The sequence below is a fragment of the Oncorhynchus clarkii genome, chromosome 27, assembly GCF_045791955.1.
Source record: "Oncorhynchus clarkii lewisi isolate Uvic-CL-2024 chromosome 27, UVic_Ocla_1.0, whole genome shotgun sequence".
Classification (NCBI taxonomy): Eukaryota; Metazoa; Chordata; class Actinopteri; order Salmoniformes; family Salmonidae; genus Oncorhynchus; species Oncorhynchus clarkii.
This window is the reverse complement of record NC_092173.1, coordinates 30,811,594-30,832,993: the sequence shown is the minus strand read 5'-3', so window position 1 is coordinate 30,832,993 and position 21,400 is coordinate 30,811,594. Positions and strand designations below refer to the sequence as shown.

Genomic DNA, 21,400 nt, shown 5'->3' with positions numbered 1-21,400 from the left:
AACTCAATTTTGAGTCTCATAGCAAAGGGTCTGAATGCTTATGTAAATAAGGTATTTCTGTTTTCTATTTGTAATACATTTTGTAAAAATTTTTAAATCCTTTTTTCGCTTTTTATATAATCACTTTTAGAATAAGGCTGTAACGTAACAACATTTGGAAAAACTACATTTGGTCTGAATACTTTCCAAAGGTACTGTACATACCAGATCATTTTAAAGCATTGTGATGTAAGGAATCACATCACAAAATCATCTCTAAATACAAAATCTACATTTCCATTTTACCATCAATTCTTTACAACCCATATATATTTACTCTAAAGTGCAGTATGATTTACAGTTTTTAACAATCTTCTGGCACTAACTTCAGAACCTTGTGGTCATTTTTCAAAACCCTAGAAACAAAACTCATAACGGTCATCACTTGTAGCACATGCTGTCCAATGTTCAAAACATGGCATTGTGCATTCATATCTTTATAGAAACCTTGCACTTGCAGAATCATTGGTTCAAATAACTCACTTATCATGAAATACCATAGGAACATTCATTTAGATCACCCACACACAAGATAGTTTTACTGTGTAGTTTTTCGTACAATCATTAAATATTGTAGTACAAAACATGTGATACATGTTTCATTATGATACTACACGTAAATACATCACTGTAAAAGGACTAGTAGAGTGAATACTACAGACACTGAACAAAATATGAAATGTATTGATGAAATACAATAAAATCCCAACATAGGTTTCTTTGAATCAAAGCAAAAATAATTAGCTACAAAAAAGAAAAAACAGTTAAACGTCAACTGCAGTTTTCCTCAACAGGCTTACTGTAAAACAGGGAACACTGCAGTGATGTTTTACAGTAAGCCAGGTGAGGAACACTGCAGTGATGTTTTACAGTAAGCCTGTTGAGGAACACTGCAGTGTTCCTCACCTGGCTTACTGTAAAACATGACTGCAGTGTTCCCCACCTGGCTTACTGTAAAACAAAAGATTGATTACTGTACTTCTATATTTCCATCAACCTTGTCTTGTGGATTTGGCCACAGGTTCTCATCCACATCACAATGGATGTTTTCATTAGCCAAACATCTTGGGAAGAATCTTCGGGCATGGCGAATCCAGGCCTGACACTGGTCTGCCGTGATGTCATTGCATGCGTCATCCATAGCCTGGAGAAGGGTGGCTTGTTCATGAGGGCACCTATATCATATACCTTCCACATCCATGTGGAGAAAAATTCCTCAATCGGGTTAAGGAAAGGAGAGTATGGGGGTAAGTACAGGGTGGTAAATTGTGGATGGGCCTGAAACCATGCTTGCACCATTTGAGCATGGTGGAACCTGACATTATCCCACACAATGACATAGGTCATACCTTCAGCTCTACAGACCTGATTTAGCTCATCAAGGAAGGTTAAATTCGAACAGTGAATCATGTGGCTGCCTGCAACTCAATATACAGTGCCTTGCGAAAGTATTCGGCCCCCTTGAACTTTGCGACCTTTTGCCACATTTCAGGCTTCAAACATAAAGATATAAAACTGTATTTTTTGTGAAGAATCAACAACAAGTGGGACACAATCATGAAGTGGAACGACATTTATTGGATATTTCAAACTTTTTTAACAAATCAAAAACTGAAAAATTGGGCGTGCAAAATTATTCAGCCCCTTTACTTTCAGTGCAGCAAACTCTCTCCAGAAGTTCAATGAGGATCTCTAAATGATCCAATGTTGGCCTAAATGACTAATGATGATAAATACAATCCACCTGTGTGTAATCAAGTCTCCGTATAAATGCACCTGCACTGTGATAGTCTCAGAGGTCCGTCAAAAGCGCAGAGAGCATCATGAAGAACAAGGATCACACCAGGCAGGTCCGAGATACTGTTGTGAAGAAGTTTAAAGCTGGATTTGGATACAAAAAGATTTCCCAAGCTTTAAACATCCCAAGGAGCACTGTGCAAGTGATAATATTGAAATGGAAGGAGTATCAGACCACTGCAAATCTACCAAGACCTGGCCGTCCCTCTAAACTTTCAGCTCATACAAGGAGAAGACTGATCAGAGATGCAGCCAAGAGGCCCATGATCACTCTGGACGAACTGCAGAGATCTACAGCTGAGGTGGGAGACTCTGTCCATAGGACAACAATCAGTCGTATATTGCACAAATCTGGCCTTTATGGAAGAGTGGCAAGAAGAAAGCCATTTCTTAAAGATATCCATAAAAAGTGTTGTTTAAAGTTTGCCACAAGCCACCTGGGAGACACACCAAACATGTGGAAGAAGGTGCTCTGGTCAGATGAAACCAAAATTGAACTTTTTGGCAACAATGCAAAACGTTATGTTTGGGGTAAAAGCAACACAGCTGAACACACCATCCCCACTGTCAAACATGGTGGTGGCAGCATCATGGTTTGGGCCTGCTTTTCTTCAGCAGGGACAGGGAAGATGGTTAAAATTGATGGGAAGATGGATGGAGCCAAATACAGGACCATTCTGGAAGAAAACCTGATGGAGTCTGCAAAAGACCTGAGACTGGGACGGAGATTTGTCTTCCAACAAGACAATGATCCAAAACATAAAGCAAAATCTACAATGGAATGGTTCAAAAATAAACATATCCAGGTATTAGAATGGCCAAGTCAAAGTCCAGACCTGAATCCAATCGAGAATCTGTGGAAAGAACTGAAAACTGCTGTTCACAAATGCTCTCCATCCAACCTCACTGAGCTCGAGCTGTTTTGCAAGGAGGAATGGGAAAAAATGTCAGTCTCTCGATGTGAAAAACTGATAGAGACATACCCCAAGCGACTTACAGCTGTAATCGCAGCAAAAGGTGGCGCTACAAAGTATTAACTTAAGGGGGCTGAATAATTTTGCACGCCCAATTTTTCAGTTTTTGATTTGTTAAAAAAGTTTGAAATATCCAATAAATGTCGTTCCACTTCATGATTGTGTCCCACTTGTTGTTGATTCTTCACAAACAAATACAGTTTTATATCTTTATGTTTGAAGCCTGAAATGTGGCAAAAGGTCGCAAAGTTCAAGGGGGGCCGAATACTTTTGCAAGGCACTGTATAGAGTATATTGAGTAGAGAGCTTTATATGTTGTTTGACCAAACATTAGAACGGGCAAGATGCGTAATCTAAGCAACTGACCGTGGTATGATTGTTGATGCCACACATGGTGATTCCAGGATCTCAGAAACAGCTGCCTTCCTGGGATTTTTACGCACCACAGTCTCTAGAGTTTACAGAGAATGGTGCGATAAACAAAACACATTCAGTGAGCAGCAGTTCTGCGGGCAAAACACCTTGTTAAGGAGAGAGGTCAGAGGAGAATGTCCAGACTCATTCAAGCTAACAGAAAGGCCACAAATGCTCAAATAACAGCTGTTTAAAACAGTGGTGCAGAAGGGCTTCTCTTATCGTACAACACCGTGAATAATTCAGGCAGTTGTGGAGGCAAAAGGGGTCCTACCCAGTACTAGATAAGTGGCCGGTGAGTGTACAGTAATGTCAAATCTGAAAACATGGTCTGGAAAAGTGGTACATGGGACCATAGAAACGTGGTCTGACAAAGAATGATGATTAAATATTACATCCATAGATAATGTAGTCCAGTTGGTTCATGTTCCACGGTAATTGGTGTCAATGGATCTCGTTATCCTGAAACTTTCATGATCTAAACATGGAATATTGTTAGTCAGTTTCCATAAAACTACGCTTTAAGAGTAATGCAACAGTTACTTATCATTTTGAGCAGTTGTATCAATTGATAGTTAGATCATTGTAATGAAATGAATAGACAGTCATTTCAGATGTAATGTGTGAATTGCATTTTGAAATGGTAATACTTTGATGTTAAGTTGTGTCATTTTGAACAGGTGATTTTAGTTCAATGAACAAATTATGTTAGCTTTATGTGTACTGTAGTTTTGTGTCTAGAGTTTTGAAAAATGACATCAAGGTTCCGAAATTAGTGCCAAAGTGATTGTAAAAAACTGTAAAAGCACACTTTAATTTAAAGAGACTAATCTTTTGGTCTTCTAAGAAATACAATATTTTAATGTGATTCCCATCTCGGTGAGAATCGAGAGCTCCATTGTTATGTCTTGGTAACTGAATTTTTTCCCATAGTGGCCTACTGAATGTCTTTCAGTTACTGAATAACTTCAGTAACTCAATCTCTCTCAGTTACTAACCTAAAAGGATGATAAAATTCTAGGAACTTTCTGCTGTCTGCATTTGAGTTTATGTACAAATCTATGATTACAGAATGTTACAAGCCCTTGCTCTCTTTAGGTGGTATCAGAAGAGCTGAGATGTGCTCTTAAGTTAAACATTCTGGAATTGTATTTCTATACATCTTGACTACATCTTGACGAAAACCAATTTCCCTTAAACCTCTACCAGAGGAGGTTGGTGGGAGGAGCTATATGAGAATGGGCTCATTCTAATGGCTGGAATTGAATCAATGCAACGGAGTCAAACACCTTGTTTTCATGGGTTTGATGTGTTTGGAACCATTCCATTGATTCCATTGAAGCCATTACAATGAGCTCGTTCTCCTCCTATAGCTCCTCCCACCAGCCTCCTCTGATGTCTACATATTTACCAGACAATCATGTATTTTATTAATCTCCAAATTGAGCCACCTTATCTCTGAGTAAAGATTAGATCAACTCTGAGAAATGAGACCTGAGATATTTCCTGTCTAAATGAGAGACCACATGGTAAAGTGGAGGTATTTGCTTGTCTTTTGGTGTTAGCAGACAGACTGTACTGCAGGTCTTACCCAACCCCAACCAATTTAATCAATGGTATCAAGTATGTCCCATTCAAACCATAGTACAGTCGTAGCCAAACGTTTTGAGAATGGCACAAATATTAATTTCCACAAACTTTGCTGCTTCAGTGTCTAGATATTTTTGTCAGATGTTACTATGGAATACTGAAGTATAATTACAAGCATTTCATAAGTGTCAAAGGCTATTACTGACAATTACATGAAGTTGATGCAAAGAGTCAATATTTGCAGTGTTGACACTTCTTTTTCAAGGCCTCTGCAATCCACCCTGGCATGCTGTCAATTAACTGGGCCACATCCTGACTGATGGCAGCCCATTCTTGCATAATCAATGCTTGGAGTTTGTCAGAATTTGTGGATTTTTGTTTGTCCACCCTCGTCTTGAGGATTGACCACAAGTTCTCAATGGGATTAAGGTTTGGGGAGTTTCCTGGCCATGGACCCAAAATATCGATGTTTTGTTCCCCGAGCCACTTAGTTATCACTTTTGACTTATGGCAAGGTGCTCCATCATGCTGGAAAAGGCATTGTTCGTCACCAAACTGTTCCTGGATGGTTGGGAAAAGTTGCTCTCGAAGGATGTGTTGGTACTATTCTTTATTCATGGCTGTGTTCTTAGGCAAAATTGTGAGTGAGCCCACTCCCTTGTCTGAGAAGCAACCCCACAAATGAATGGTCTCAGGATGCTTTACTGTTGGCATGACACAGGACTGATGGTAGCGCTCACCTTGTCTTCTCCGGACAAGCTTTTTTCCGGATGCCCCAAACAATCGGAAAGGGGATTCATCAGAGACAACGACATTACCCCAGTCCTCAGCAGTCCAATCCCTGTACATTTAGCAGAATATCAGTCTGTCTATTATGTTTTTCCTGGAGAGAAGTGGCTCATTTGCTGCCCTTCTCGACACCAGGCCATCTTCCAAAAGTCTTCGCCTCACTGTGCGTGCAGATGCACTCACACCTGCCTGCTGCCATTCCTGAGCAAGCTCTGTACTGGTGGTGCACTGATCCCGCAGCTGAATCAACTTTAGGAGATGGTCCTGGCGCTTGCGGGACTTTCTTGGGCACCCTGAAGCCTTCTTCACAACAATTGAACCGCTCTCCTTGAAGTTCTTGATAATCCGATAAATGGTTGATTTAGGTGCAATCGTACTGGCAGCAATATCCTTGCCTGTGAAGCCCTTTGTGTGCAAAGCAATGATGATGGCACGTGTTTCCTTGCAGGTAACCATGATTGACAGAGGAAGAACAATGATTCCAAGCCCCACCCTCCTTTTGAAGCTTCCAGTCTGTTATTCGAACTCAATCAGCATGATAGAGTGATCTCCAGCCTTGTCCTCGTCAACACTCACACCTGTGTTAACGAGATAATTACTGTGGCAGGGCTGAAATGCAGTGGCAGGGCTGAAATGCAGTGGACATGTTTTGGGGGGAATTCAATTAATGTGCATGGCAAAGAGAGACTTTGCAATTAATTGCAATTCATCTGATCACTCTTCATAATATTCTGGAGTATATGCAAATTGCCATCATACAAACTGAGGCAGCAGACTTTGTGAAAATGTATATTTGTGTCATTCTCAAAACTTTTGACCACGACTGTACACCCCAAGGGTTCAAATTGTAAACCTCAGGGTGTAACAAGATCAAGGGGAAATATTAGATGAGAGGGTTTAAGGGATGTGTGCCACAAAAGGCTACTTCCAGTCCAACCAGTCAAGGCAGGACAGTCACCCCAGGTGCACTCTCCTTCTCTTTCCTACTCTTCCTTCTCTCGTCCCCCAATTCCATCCCCTCCACCCACACAGGTCCAGCATCGTTTGGCAGAAACACTAGAGCTTATCCTAGTGCCGCCAAAGTCAGCCAACTGACCCTGTGCACTGCAGCCAGCCAGAGTGAACATAATGTGCAGCGAAAGGTCCTCACTGTATAGACAAAACATAGCCATTGGCTGTTCAGCTTAAAAAGTCCCCAGTACGCAGCAGCAATGAGCTCCTGTGGATCTTCCCACTAGTCCCCAGTCTGTGTTGAAAGAGCCCCCCCTTAAGGCATGTTTCTGTCACTTCTAGCTGCAGTGATTTTAGACAGGGCACTTGAGGGGAGGTCATTTTGTTTCTGAGCATGAGGGTTTCTATGTCCACTCCTGGCTGTCCTACTGTGTCTGGCCTCTCTCACCCTCACCGGCCCTGTCATGGCTGCTTTGTTCGGGTTGACCTTAACTGAACTAGGCTGACGCTGTGAGGCGACCAGTTTGGCAGCCTGTCTCTGCCTGGCGGCAAGCTCAGGGAACTGCTTGGTGTAGAGAGTGTCTGTGTACTGCAGCTCTGGAGTGACCAGGTTCTGACAGTGTGTTTTGGTAGGCCCAACCAGCCCAGGGTTCAGGTTGTAGCCCTGGATGATGGCCGCCCCGTACTGAAAGGGCTTCAGTCCGGCGTCCTTCACCTGCGACGGGTCCACTGCACCACCATCCTTCAGGCAGGTTTTGGCTAGTTCGGCACGTCGCTCCTGCAGCCGAGTCACCTCCCGTCTCATCTCCTCACGCCCCACAGTAGCGTCCACGCGTCGCCAGAAGGTGATGTTAAAGTGCAGGTAGAGCTGCCAGTCAAGGGCATTCCAGGCTCTGATCTTGTCGGCGGTGTGCGGGGAGAGCATGTGCCGTGTGCGCTCGCTTCGGCTGTTCAACTTAAAGGAGACGACATCGTCCAGAGACCAGCAGAGGGCGCGCTTGAGCAGGATCATGGACTCGTCAAAGTACTCTGAGATGAGGATGAGGTGGAAGTCCTGCTCAATGGCGCCAATGGCTTTGGCGCCCCGCGTCTCCAGGTCTCCGGGTGTATCTGTTGCGACGTTGTTGTCGAAGCCAAAGTCAAAGGTCAGGATGTTACGGGCATAATGGTTGTTGGGCAGGGAGGTGTTGTAACCACGCCAACCATTGTCAAGGAAGTCGTCCAGGCTGCGGGCCTTGTGGAAGGCGGGGATGCTCTTGTAGTAGATGAAAATGGACTCCATCATGGCAACGGGGTTTTTCAGGATGGAGAAGTAGAACGTGTCCTGGGGCATCACTTTCCTCACCTGAGACACAACAGAAAAGACCAAAACAAGAACAAAATGTGTTAGTGGGATGCCTTGGTGGTGTATAATAATTTAACAATTATTGGCTAAAAAATCTAGTAAAATTATATTTCTTATATTATAATTATATTGTGTTAGTCTGAACCTCAATATTACCTATGATGCAGTGGAGGCTGCTTAGGGGAGGACGGCTCATAATAATGGCCGGAACAGAGCAAATGGAATGGCATCAAACACATGGAAACCATGAGTTTGATGGAAACAATGTGTTTGATGTATCTGATAGCATTTAATTGATTCTGCTCCAGACATTACCACAAGCCCGTCCTCCCCAATTAAAGTGCCACCAACCCTCCCGTGCTATGATGATAGAACTCACCTCTGGTGGTCTGAACCTCATGTGGTTGCACATGATGTTAAACTCTTTGACACTGCGGCTCCTCACTCCCTCCACAAAGTGTGAGGCGAAGAAGAAGGGATAGAACAGCTGGCTGTGCTTGTTCAGTGGAAGGGCGAAGGTCAGATTGCGGCTGTCGCCATAGCGATATAAGATGTTCAGGATGGTGCTGCTGGCCGTTTTGTGCGTCTTGAGAAAGACGATGTGGTTCTTCGGCCAACAGGGGGCGCTGGCTACCTCAGATTTCACCTCGTTTATCACCCCGGCAACTACAGAGTTGGTGCCTAAAGGGGCAGGGCTGTTTCTACTCTTCAGCTGATTGGTTGAGAGGAGTTTGGGAGGTTTGTATGGTAAGGTGGATACCACTTTGATAGATGGGTGGCCCAGTTGGAGAACTACAGACCCAGGAACCCCCAAATGCAACTCATCATCACCCAGTGTGACTTTGGGCAGGGCTGCCTTTACTGCTGAAACTTTACCCCTGGCCTCTTTCCTAGAGTCTTTGACCTTATTGACAGTGTATGAGAGCTTTAGATGTTGGTGATGCTCCTGGACACGCCTCTCCACCCCTGACTCATCTCTGCCATGTTGATGTTCTGCTACCTTCTGCTTCCCTTTGGCTTGTTGTTTAAGAGCTCCTTCCTCCTGTGACCTCATTTCCTCTTCTACAACAGGGGCGTGCGAAGAGCGCAAGTGTACCCAGTCCCTCTGCTCCGTCGGGAGCGTTCTCTGGATCTTGATGGTGAACTGCACATTCAGGAGCTTCTCGCTTAACATCTTATCATTCCTGAAACCAAACAATGTTAGACTACAGTTAGCCAATCACTGTCAGCCTGTTTCAAAACAAAACAATTATCCAGAACAGTGAAGTGGAATGTAAAAGCTTGTTAGTTTCACCAAACATGATCTATTATATTGACAAGTTAGGAGAGTGACCACTCTAACAATCAAAATACATGTCCTCAATGATTGAAGGCAGGCGCGATCAGGTGGGACTATTCTAGCCAATGAAAGGGCAGATACGCGTGTGAACAACAGTCGTTTTTCTCAAAGTTGTCAGAATTCCAAGTGCATCCACATATATCAGTACATTTGTAACAGACTAAAGGTTGCGAAACTTACTGTGCATTCAGAAAGTATTCAGACCCCCTTACTTTTCCCAAATTTTTGTTACGTTACAGCCTTATTCTAAACTGGATTAAATGACATGTTTTACATGTTAAACTACAATACCCCATAATGACAAAGTGAAAACAGTTTTTTTGAAATGTTTGCAAATGTATATAAAAAAATAAAAACAGAAACCTTATTTACATAAGTATTCAGACCCTTTGCTATAAGATTTTAAATTGACATCAGGGCCACCCTGTTTCCATTTACAATCCCATAGATGTTTCTACAACTTTAGATGTTTCTACAACTTCCACCTGTGGTAAATTCAATTGATTGGACATGATTTTGAAATGCACACACCTGTCTACATAAGGTTCCACATTTGACAGTGCACGTCAGAGCAAAAACCAAGCCATGAGGTCAAAGGAATTGTCCATAGAGACAGGATTGTGCACATATCTGGGGAAGGTTACTAAAACATTTCTGCATCATTGAAGGTCCCCAAGACACAGTGGCCTCAATCATTCTTAAATGAATGAAGTTTGGAACCACCAAGACTCTTCCTAGAGATGGCCGTCTGGCCAAACTGAGCAATCGGGGGAGAAGGGCCTTGGTCAGGGAGGTGACCAAGAACCCAATGGTCTCTCTGACAGAGCTCCAGAGTTCCTCTGTGGATATGGGAGAATCTTCCAGAAGGACAACCATCTCTGCAGCACTCCACCAATCAGGTCTTTATGGTAGTGGACAGACGAAAGCCACTTCTCAGTAAAAGGCATATGACAGCCCGCTTGGAGTTTGCCAAAAGCCACCAAAAGGACTCTCAGACCATGAGAAACAAGATTCTCTGGTCTGATGAAACCAAGATTGAAGTCTTTGGCCTGAATGCCAAGCGTCATGTCTGGAGGAAACCTGGCACCATCCCTACGGTGAAGCATGGTGGTGGCAGCATCATGCTGTGGGGATGCTTTTCAGCGGCAGGGACTGGGAGACTAATCAGGATCGAGTGAAAAATGAACGGAGCAAAGTACAGAGAGATCCTTGATGAAAAGAGCGCTCAGGACCTCAGACTAGGGCAAAGGTCCACCTTCCAACAGGACAACGACCCTAAGCACACAGCCAAGACAATGGAGGAGAGGCTTCGAGGACAAGTCTCCGAATGTCCAGAGCCCGGACTTGAACCTGATCTAACATTTCTAGAGAAACCTGAAAACCTTTTATATTTTAAAAATGTTTGCTTTGTCAATATGGGGTGTTGTGTGTAGATTGATGAGGGGAAAAATAACAATTTAATAAATTTTAGAATAAGGCTGTAACGTAAGAACATTTTGAAAAAGTAAAGAGGTCTGAATACTTTCCGAATGTATATTCGATCAAACAAGCCTCACTCAATTCGACATTCTCTCATAGAAAAATCCTCTCGTTTCACCCATTCCTCTCTGGTTTCACTGCCAGTAATACCAATCCAGGTAGTATGAAGATCTGACCTAATACCTACAGATGTAGGATCTTAATTTGAGCCAGTTTGCTACAGCAGGAAAATGATCCTGTAACAACAGTGGATTATAATTAATGGACATTTTTGTAGTGGATGTTACATTTTTCATAATTTTAAATCAAGCCTAAAATGTCTAAATGGAAATGACAAATCTTTAAAAACCTTTTATAACCTAAAATAGACTAAAAGTTTTACATGTCCTGCTTTGCAGGAAAGTTCTCCTGCAACCGGTTGATCAAATAAAGATCCTACATGTGTATGTACAGTAGCACCAGACTCACCTGGATTGCCAGACGACTCCTAGGATCTGGATGGCCACACAGAGCACAGTGAGAGCCATGAGCACCATCCATAGATTGCGCATGTGGCTGCACAGAACTACCTTCAGCCACCTGCAGGGGGGGGGAGACCAACCACAGGAACCACATTAGAGTCTGCAGCAGCATCAGGTACAGAAATACTAGAGACAACGGGACTGATTCTATGACTATAAACTCATTTAAAGAATCTCAAGAATATCTTGTGTCTTTAACTAAATTATTTTATACCAACCTGAAGATATAATCTCATTCCAAAACTGTAACTTCATTTTCAAATCATAACCATGACTGACACCTTTGTATTAAAATGAGTACTGATCTATGCTAGACCCCAGAAATGATCTCTGTACTGTTGGATGTTTTTTCTTGAGGCTTGGTGGCTATAATTAGGATGACTGCTGCGCATGTGTTTGTATACACATGGTGTGTGCGAGAGGGAAGAGATAATCTCAATGACTTACAAGATAATCCAACAGCATCTCAATGAGTGGAACAGTGATTCACAGAAACTCTTCCAACCGTAGAGGAAACGTCACTATGACTGTTGGATTGGAATGCCTGTGGCGTAGTGGTGCATTGACCTTTCCCATCTGTTTGTAGGCTTCATGTTCTAATCAGAGCAATTAGCTGGCCTGTTTGATTCGGCCCATTGAACTGGCGTTGGCTAAATTAGAAGTAGAAAAACAACAATCCTCAATACACCCTCTGGACCACTCTGCCCATTCTGTGTGTGTGTTTCTGCTTGTTACAGCTACATCCAGAGACATCTGGAACATCTGCCTTCTGCCTGAATGATTTCCAGACAGTTCTACCTCGCTCCCTCCCCCTTCCTCCATCTCTTCCCCTTTCTACTTTCCTCCTTCATTATATCTCCCACTCCCACTCCTCTCTCTCACACATCCACCTGCTCACATGCTGTGTATGTTTGTGCATGTTGTGTATGTGGTGCGTCTGTGTGTGTGTGATCGTGCATGCTGCGTGTGGTGTGTGTGTGTGTGTCTGCCTGTGCATGTGAGTGTGGACATATGAGTATGTGTGTGTCTGTGTCCCTGAGCACAATCCATAAGTGCATGGCACCACTATCCTGTTCTTCAGCTGCCCCCAGCTGTTTGTCAGTGTAGTACATTAGTCTGGCCACCAGGGGGTTAAAGCATGACACACACAGAGCCAGATCAAATCAAATCAAAGTTTATTTGTCACGTGAATACAACAGGTGTAGTAGACCTTACAGTGAAATGCTTACTTACAGGCTCTAACCAACGGTGCGAAAAAAGGGAAAAAAATAGATTTTGTGTGTGTGTGTGTGTGTATGTGTGTGTGTGTAGGTAAGTAAAGAAATGAAACAACAGTAAAAATACATTTGAAAAAAGAGTAGCAAGGCTATATACAGACACCTGTTAGTCAGGCTTATTGAGGTAGTATGTACATGTAGGTATCGTTAAAGTGACTATGCATATATGATGAACAGAGAGTAGCAGAAGCGTAAAAAGAGAGGTTGGTGAGTGGTGGGACACAATGCAGATAGCCCGGTTAGCCAATGTGCACTAGTTAGCACTAGTTGGTCGGACCATTTAGGTAGTATGTACATGTAGGTATCGTTAAAGTGACTGATGCATATATGTTGAACAGAGAGTAGCAGTAGCGTAAAGAGGGGTTGGCGGGTGGTGGGTGGCGGGACACAATGCAGATAGCCCGTTTAGCCAATGTGCGGGAGCACTAGTTGGTCGGGCCATTTAGGTAGTATGTACATGAATGTATAGTTAAAGTGACTATGCATATATGATAAACAGAGAGTATCAGCAGCGTAAAAGAGGGGTTTGGGGGAGGCACACAATGCAAATAGTCCGGGTAACCCTTTGGTTACCTGTTCAGGAGTCTTATGGCTTGGAGGTAAAAACTGTTGAGCAGCCTTTTTGTCCTAGACTTGGGCAATTGCCGTACCAGGCAGTGATGCAACCGGTCAGGATGTCTCGATGTTGCAGCTGTTGAACCTTTTGAGGATCTCAGGACCCGTGCCAAATCTTTGTAGTTTCCTGAGGGGGAATAGGCTTTGTCGTGCCCTTTTCACGACTGTCTTGGTGTGTTTGGACCAATCTAGTTTGTTGTTGATGTGGACACCAAGGAATTTGAAGCTCTCAACCTGCTCCACTACAGCCCCGTCGATGAGAATAGGGACGTGCTCGGTGCTCCTTTTCCTGTAGTCCACAATCATCTCATTAGTCTTGGTTACGTTGAGGGAGAGGTTGTTATTCTGGCACCACCCGGCCAGGTCTCTGACCTCCTCCCTATAGGCTGTTTTGTCGTTGTCGTGATCAGGCCTACCACTGTTGTGTCGTCAGCAAACTTAATGATGGTGTTGGAGTCGTGCTTGGCCATGCAGTCATGGGTGAAAAAGGAGTACAGGAGGGGACTGAGCACGCACCCCTGGGGAGCTCCAGTGTTGAGGATCAGCGTGGCAGATGTGTTGCTACCTACCCTCACCACCTGGGGGCGGCCTGTCAGGAAGTCCAGGATCCAGTTGCAGAGGGAGGTGTTTAGTCCCAGGATCCTTAGTTTGGTGATGAGCTTTGAGGGTACTATGGTGTTGAAAGCTGAGCTGTAGTCAATGAACAGCATTCTCACATAGGTGTTCCTTGTGTCCAGGTGGGAAAGGGCAGTGTAGAGTGCAATACAGATTGCATCCTCTGTGGATCTGTTTGGGCGGTATACAAATTGGAGTGGGTCTAGGGTTTCTGGGATAATGGTGTTGATGTGAGCAATGACCAGCCTTTCAAAGCACTTCATGGCTACGGACGTGAGTGCTACAGGTCTGTAGTCATTTAGGCAGGTTGCCTTTGTGTTCTTGGGCACAGGGACTATGGTGGTCTGCTTGAAGCATGTTGGTATTACAGACCCAATCAGGGACATGTTGAAAATGTCAGTGAAGACACCTGCCAGTTGGTGAGCACATGCCGTGAGCACACGTCCTGGTAATCCGTCTTGCCCCGCAGCCTTGTGTATGTTGACCTGTGTAAAGGTCTTACTCACATCGGCTACGGAGAGCGTGATGACACAGTCGTCCGGAACAGCTGATGCTCTCATGCATGCCTCAGTGTTGCTTGCCTCGAAGCGAGCATAGAAGTGATTTAGCTAATCTGGTAGCCTCGTGTCACTGGGCAGCTCGCGTCTGTGCTTCCCTTTGTAGTCTGTAATAGTTTGCAAGCCCTGCCACATCCGACAAGCGTCAGAGCCGGTGTTGTATGATTCAATCTTAGCCCTGTATTGAAGCCTTGCCTGTTTGATGGTTTGTCGCAGGGCATAGCGGGATTTCTTGTAAGCTTCCGGGTTGAAAAGCGGCAGCTCTACCCTTTAGCTCAGTGCGAATGTTGCCTATGGCTTCTGGTTGGGGTATGTACGTACAGTCACTGTGGGGACGACGTCCTCAATGCACTTATTGATAAAGCCAGTGACTGATGTGGTGTATTCCTCAATGTGATCGGAAGAATCCTGGAACATGTTCCAGTCTGTGATAGCAAAACAGTCCTGTAGTTTAGCATCTGCTTCATCTGACCATTATTTTATAGACCAGGTCACTGGTACTTCCTGCTTTAGTTTTTGCTTGTAAGCAGGAATCGGGTGGATAGAGTTGTGGTCGGATTTACCAAATGGAGGGCCAGGGAGAGCTTTGTACGCGTCTCTGTGTATGGAGTATAGGTGATTTAGAATTTGTATCCATCTGGTTGCACATTTAACATGTTGATAGAGATTGGGTAGAACAGATTTAAGTTTCCCTGCATTAAAGTCTCCGGCCACTAGGAGCGCCGCCTCTGGGTGAGTGGTTTCCTGTTTGCTTATTTCCTTATACATCCATCACTGATGGGTCATCATCAAGACATGGGATGATGATGTCACTGTGGAGCTAGTTGATTGACTCAAACAGGCATGCCACCACCATGACTAAACAACACTACACATTACCCTTGATCCTCTAGTTCAGTTGCCCCCCTGGAAGCAGCTAATGGGCAAACTCTGATTGACCCGTGTCACAGATGGAGTAAAGGCAAGGGAGACAAACATGAAAATACCAGGCAATGTAGTTGCTAGGGAAATGACACAACATGTGCCCTTAATATACCATTATATACCATCCTCCCTGTTTGTAGTGGTTTTTCATTGAACTCTGTTGCAACTTGCTTATGCATTGTGGCACTGACTAAATATGTCCCTGTGGTTGTGTGCTAGCAACATGGTTTGTGTGGGTTCTGGTTTGCGTTTGTTGTGTTACAGCCTAAATTTAAAATGGATTAAACACAATGCCCCATACAAACAATACCCCATAATGTCAAAGAGGAATTATGTTTTTAGAAATGTTTACAAATTAATTTTAAAAAAGCTCAAATGTCTCGAGTATCCAACCACTTCGTTATGGCAAGCCTAAAGTTCAGAGGTAAGATGTTGCTTAATTAAGTCACATAAATTGCATGGACTCACTCTGTGTGCAATAACAGTGTTTAATGACTAACAAAAATTATGAATCTAATCTCTGTTAACTTTTTCATTTAACTAGGCAAGTCAGTGTGACTTGGTGCCTCTAGCACTGAGATGCAGTGCCTTAGACCGCTGTGCCACTCGAGAGCCCACACATAATATTAGCTTTAAGGTCCCTAAGTCGAGCAGTGCATTTCAAACACAGATTCAACCCCCAAGACCAGGGAAGTTTTCCAATGCCTTGAAAAGAAGGGAACCTATTGGTAGATGGGTCGAAATAAAAAAGCAGACATTGGATATCCCTTTGAGCATGGTGAAGTTGTTAATTACAACTTTGGATGGTGTATCAATACACCCAGTTGCCGGAGAGAAAGGAAACCGCTCAGACATATCACCATGAGGCCAATGGTGACGTTGAAACAGTTACAGACTTGAATGGCTGTGATAAGAGAGAACTGAGGATGGATCATCAACATTGTAGTTACTCCACAATACTCATGTAAATGAATGAGTGAAAAGAAGGAAGCCTGTACAGAATACAAGGCACTAAAGTAATAGTGAAATATATTTTTTTTGTCCTGAATACAAAGTGTTATGTTTGGGGCAAATCCAATGCTACACATTATTGAGTACCACTCTCCATATTTTCAAGCATAGTGGTGGCTGCATCATGTTATGGGTATGCTTGTAATCATTTTTCAGGTACAAAATTTACGGAATGGCAAAATCCTAGAGCAAAACCTGGTTCAGTCTGCTTTCCACCAGACACTGGGAGATTAATTCAACTTTCAGCAGGACAATAACCTAAATCACATGGCCAAATCTACACTGGAGTTGCTTACCAAAAAGATCAACAACCAATTTGACAGAGCTGGAAGAATTTTCAGAAGAATAATGGGCAAACATTGCACAATCCAGGTGTAGAAAGCTCTTAGAGACCTACCCAGAAAGACTCACAGCTGTAATTGCTGCCAAAGATGCTTCTACAAAGTATTGACTAGGGAGTGTGAATACTTGTGTAAATGAGAGACAGTATTTTTGTATATAATCTTCAATAAAATGGCAAACATTTCTACAAACATGTTTTTACTTCGTCATTATGGGGTGTTGTGTGTAGATGGGTGAGAAAAAACAAACAATTTAATCAGTTTTGAATTCAGGCTGTAACACAACAAAATATGGAATAAGTCAAGGGGTATGAATACTTTCTGAAGGCACTGGATAGGTAAAAGTAAATTAAATCCACAAATATAATTTTACATTTATCTTAAGTGACCCCATTTTCATGAATTCGAAGATATACGCTTGGAGCTCATTAAAAAAACAGCATGTGACTTGAACCAGGAAGTAGGCAAGACTTTCATAGGGTATAGGACACAGGAAAGGATCCCACAGTAGGAGAGAGAGTATTTGCAATTGAAGTCTGTCCAAAGTCATGGTAATTACAACCGGTTACGTTGCTGTACATAAGTCAAAGAAAACAACATTGTGGTGACCTTGTACCCTGAAGACATTTCTGTCTCTGCCTCCTGCCTGCCTTCAGGTGAAATAAGATATCAGGTTTGGATATAGCCTAATGAATTTTCAATTTTACCAGATACTTAGAATAGTAATGACAACCACACTCTCTCCACATCTCCATCCATCTCTCTCTTACTCTCTTTCTCATTCTCTGTCTCTCTCTCTCTTTCTCTCTCACTCTATCTGTCTGTGTCTCTCTCTCTTGCTCTCTGTCTTTCTTGGATACAAATACTCTGCCTGACTCCACTCACAACCCCTAACACACACATTCTCTGCACACAAACCACACTCCGATACACAGATACACAGATACACACACACACACACACACACACACACACACACACACACACACACACACACACACACACACACACACACACAGTCTAGCAGCTCATTTGGATGTGGCAGTTAAAGGCTTAAATGCTTATATGAGGAGAACAAATCAAAGGTTACCTCTAAAGAAAGATCCAGAGCCAACTCATTTAGATTTACTTAACCAATGAGTGGAATAAGAACAGCTAACTGGTTTTGTCATGCCCTGTGGTCACATCCAGTTCCACTGCACTAAATAAAAACACAGACTTCCCAAAAACCTTCCTCAGTCCTGCACCGCAAACAATTGCCGGTCAAACAGAAAACTGAGAGGGACTGGGGTTAGTTTGAGTCTAACTGGAGGACCGTGGCACCCCCGAAATCCCTTCCACATGAAGAGAGAGGGAGAGGAAGAGAGAGAATAGTTGATTTAATAGTTGTGATACCAATAGCTGAATTTGATGACATTTCTACATAAGTCACATACATGTAAGTCACTGAAGACTACCGACATCCATTTCTCACTGAGGACCCCTACAGGGTAGCACAGTCGATAATAATCAAACTATGGCGCTACAATTCAGCACAGACCCAATCCAAACACAGCTTAGAGAAGGAAACCTCATTCATGATAAGCAGATGTATGCAAACTCACTGCATGCAAACTAAGGATTAGACTATAGTGTGATCAGCACTATATCCAATTTCTCAAATTTGTAGAATTTATACTTGCACACGCACACGCACTCACACTCACACTCACACTCACACACGCAATACTTCTATTGTGATATGAGCAGTAATAACAGTCATATTGCCAAGGTATTAAATTGAGCAGCAGCAGCCGACAGAGAGATAGACAAACACCAGGAGGCCATGGACATGAGGAATGAATAAAAGGGCTTTTTAACAAAACGCTTCAGGTTTTCCCAGGCTATGGAGACATCTGGAGAATGGCCTGCCATTCCCTGCCTGCTGCACAGCTACACTCCTGTATGCCAGCCGACACATATACACAGTACACACACGTGCCCGCGCACACACACACACACACACACACACACACACACACACATACATACATTCCCACAGGCATTTAAAGTACAGCAGATTCTCTCATATACTACTTTGGGCGCTACACACACACTCAGACAGGATCATGCATGCACAGACACATAGATTCACACAAACATAGCCTACATACACTGAGCATTTTCCATAATTCTCCTTTCCTCTAACTTTCTACCTGGGGTTGGACTTTTGGTCACAAGGGATGGAAAGGCCCTGAACCCAGTCCTACTGTATATGATGGATTGCAGGCTTGCATGCTTTCCCAGGTCACATTTATGTCTTTAATAACATTTCCCAACTCCTACCTGGCTGATCCGGACTTGACCAGTTAAACAGGGAGTTGTGGTAATCTCCCTGGATTTTGATCCCTTATCATGACACACAACCCTACAGAATGACTTCTAGGTCTTTTCGTAGGTGTAAAATATTTGTATTAGATTATACAGTAGTAGCTACTTGTGTAAACAGTAAGATTATGCAGTCTGTTCATAGTAATATAACTATTATCTGTAACAGTAAAAGGAAAACGTATAGTGTTTGATTCTGTGTCCTTGTGTGGAGTAAGGTCGGGCAGACCGGTTTATTATGGTGCTGATATCTGCTGTATTAGGCTGTACTAGGCACTGACATCCTACATCTTTTCCATCTTGTTCTTATCAGTTCCAAATGACAAGCCAATGACCTTTAAACTGAATTTCAGGACTGTTCTTCATCCATGTTCTTGAACACTATTAGGGGTTTGACTATTGGACAATTAGAAATTGAACTTTGGGTCACTTTATTACACATCAGATCTAGCCTGACATTTAGATTTGTACCTGTTCATGACCTGTTCACCATCATTTATGTTCGATTTGATTTAACTGTTTTAAAAAGTGCTCTCAGTTCAGTTTAGGCTTTAAATGTATGTTTTAAGAAAACGAGGATTCCCTTCAGTTTAACCGAAAGAGCTATTTATTATTTCAGTAGGGCCCCCCAAACACGCCAATCTACGCCTACGGCATCTAAATGTTAGAGTTAAATAATTTACGAGTTTTGTGGATCTATTCTACATTGCTTGTTGTTGCAATTAAATCTCATCGTCTTTGAAACGTGCCATCTTACTTCTATTGGAACGGTAATAAAAATCATTCTGAACCAAAAGATTCACAAAATCTATTACAATAACTGCCGATTTGAGTAAATGCCAACAGTGCCATTTTATTATTTTCTCTCCATAGTCTACAGTGTGTGGTCGGTGTGAATGGGAGCAATAGCTATTTAATTAAAGTAAATCATTTGCGTCTGGCTTTTATTTTCACAAAGTATGGGCAAGTTGGCCTAGGCTGTAGCAACGAGGACTCTAAATCAAATCTAAATAAACATCTCATTGTATGGCACTCCACTGTTAGATTTCGTTCTCTGCGTGCGCATATGAATAACGTAATGTATCTGTAGTCCGCTCTTTCGCATATTATGGACTATTGTGGGCAATAGCATCACCGACCAACAGCTTTCCAATGAACTATCGCTAAAGGAATGTAACACAATACAAAAGACCAGAAGTCACAATTAATTAACTTACGAGCAACATGGTAGAGATGAGGTCAGGGAGAACAGCTCGCGCTCCTTGATAGATTTCCTTGGCGAGGGTGGCATCTCGCGTGTCTGTCCCAGGGGGGGGGTGCTCAGGAACCCCGGTCCTGCATGCAACTCCGACCAACCCAAGTCACTCTCCCAAGACTCCCCGTTCCCAAACCACAGACTCCCTAGTCCCCTTTTAGAGTAGGGTTCCCCCCGCTCTCAGTTTATAACTCCTCCCGCTGTCGACTCATTGGCTCGATGCGCAGACAAAACAAATAGAGGGAGTCAGAAAGGGATGGAGAAAGGAGAGAGAGAGGGGAGGAGGCAGGGGGTTACAGCGGATGAAATCGAGAACAAAGGCAGGGATTCTTTGTCACCAGCTAGGTAGTTGTCACACCGTTCTTCACAAGGATAAAGCAGTTACATGCAACCTTGCTCATCATCAAATGGGATTTGTAGCATTAACAGTTTGGGTAAAATCACATCCATGTCGAAATATCCTTGAAGTGTGAGTAGGTTTGTCTTTTGTGTGAAATATCTAGGAGCATATTACATTTATGAGGTGATGGTTGTTAATATTATAGCCCAATGACACTTTACTGTAACAGACTTATAACCATAAAACCGCCTGGCTGTTTAGGTCCTTTTTGGAATAAATCCGGTAATATAATAGCTGCAACGTCCATAATGAGTTTTCCAGCTGAGAGTCTGCATTTAAAGTGGCACCAAATACCAAAAGGTCCGGAAATGTGCTCCATTGTCCCAAAATGCTATCTACACCTGCAGGTAAAATCTTCAAGAATAGCTATTTTCACAGGTTGTGACAAAAATAAGAGTGTGAGAATTTTGCAGCAGTGACAGACAGGGGCGTACTGGGACAAAATTCAGCCCTGGCATTTTAGCCACACCAGCACACATTCCTGTGTGCACTCCAAACTACAGAGCATTTCTTTTTCTCGCAATATGTTTACTGAGTGATGATATTTTATTTATTTCACAGGCTTCTTAGAAAACCTGGTGGATTTGTTGTTCAGCAGTGTCGTGGGAACCCCCCAGCATATCAGGAGAAGAACGCTGAGGCAGTATGTGGCCAGGCACCAGTCCCACTTCAGGTTGGTCACATTTGATCTGGTCATAGGTCAAAATACTATCACTTCTTGTCTGTCCTGGAATTCACTCAACAACTATCGATCATTTAATCAGTACTGTGTGCATCAATTCTATCTTGCTTTTCTACAG

General features: G+C 43.1%; 1 protein-coding gene across 1 annotated transcript; it reads right to left on the bottom strand.

Moving 5' to 3' along the window:
- Positions 1-4,811: 4,811 nt before the first annotated feature.
- Positions 4,812-20,342, bottom strand: LOC139386330 (galactose-3-O-sulfotransferase 2). The gene is made up of 4 exons (XM_071131852.1): positions 20,163-20,342; positions 11,186-11,296; positions 8,279-9,083; positions 4,812-7,899 (listed from the first exon to the last, which is right to left on the bottom strand). The coding sequence occupies exons 1-4, from the start codon at positions 20,234-20,236 to the stop codon at positions 6,871-6,873; spliced, it is 2,019 nt and encodes a 672-aa protein (XP_070987953.1). The 5' UTR covers positions 20,237-20,342; the 3' UTR covers positions 4,812-6,870.
- Between the last annotated feature and the right edge of the window lie 1,058 nt (positions 20,343-21,400).

What these genes read in the sequence shown, in the direction of transcription:
- LOC139386330 (XM_071131852.1), bottom strand. Translation starts at nt 20,236, where the DNA reads ATGCCACCCTCGCCAAGGAAATCTATCAAGGAGCGCGAGCTGTTCTCC. An exon ending in GGAGTCGTCTGGCAATCCAG is followed by an intron (nt 9,084 to 11,185) that starts GTGAGTCTGGTG and finishes GTTTGGTTTCAG; the next exon opens with GAATGATAAGATGTTAAGCG. An exon ending in TGAGGTTCAGACCACCAGAG is followed by an intron (nt 7,900 to 8,278) that starts GTGAGTTCTATC and finishes GTTGTGTCTCAG; the next exon opens with GTGAGGAAAGTGATGCCCCA.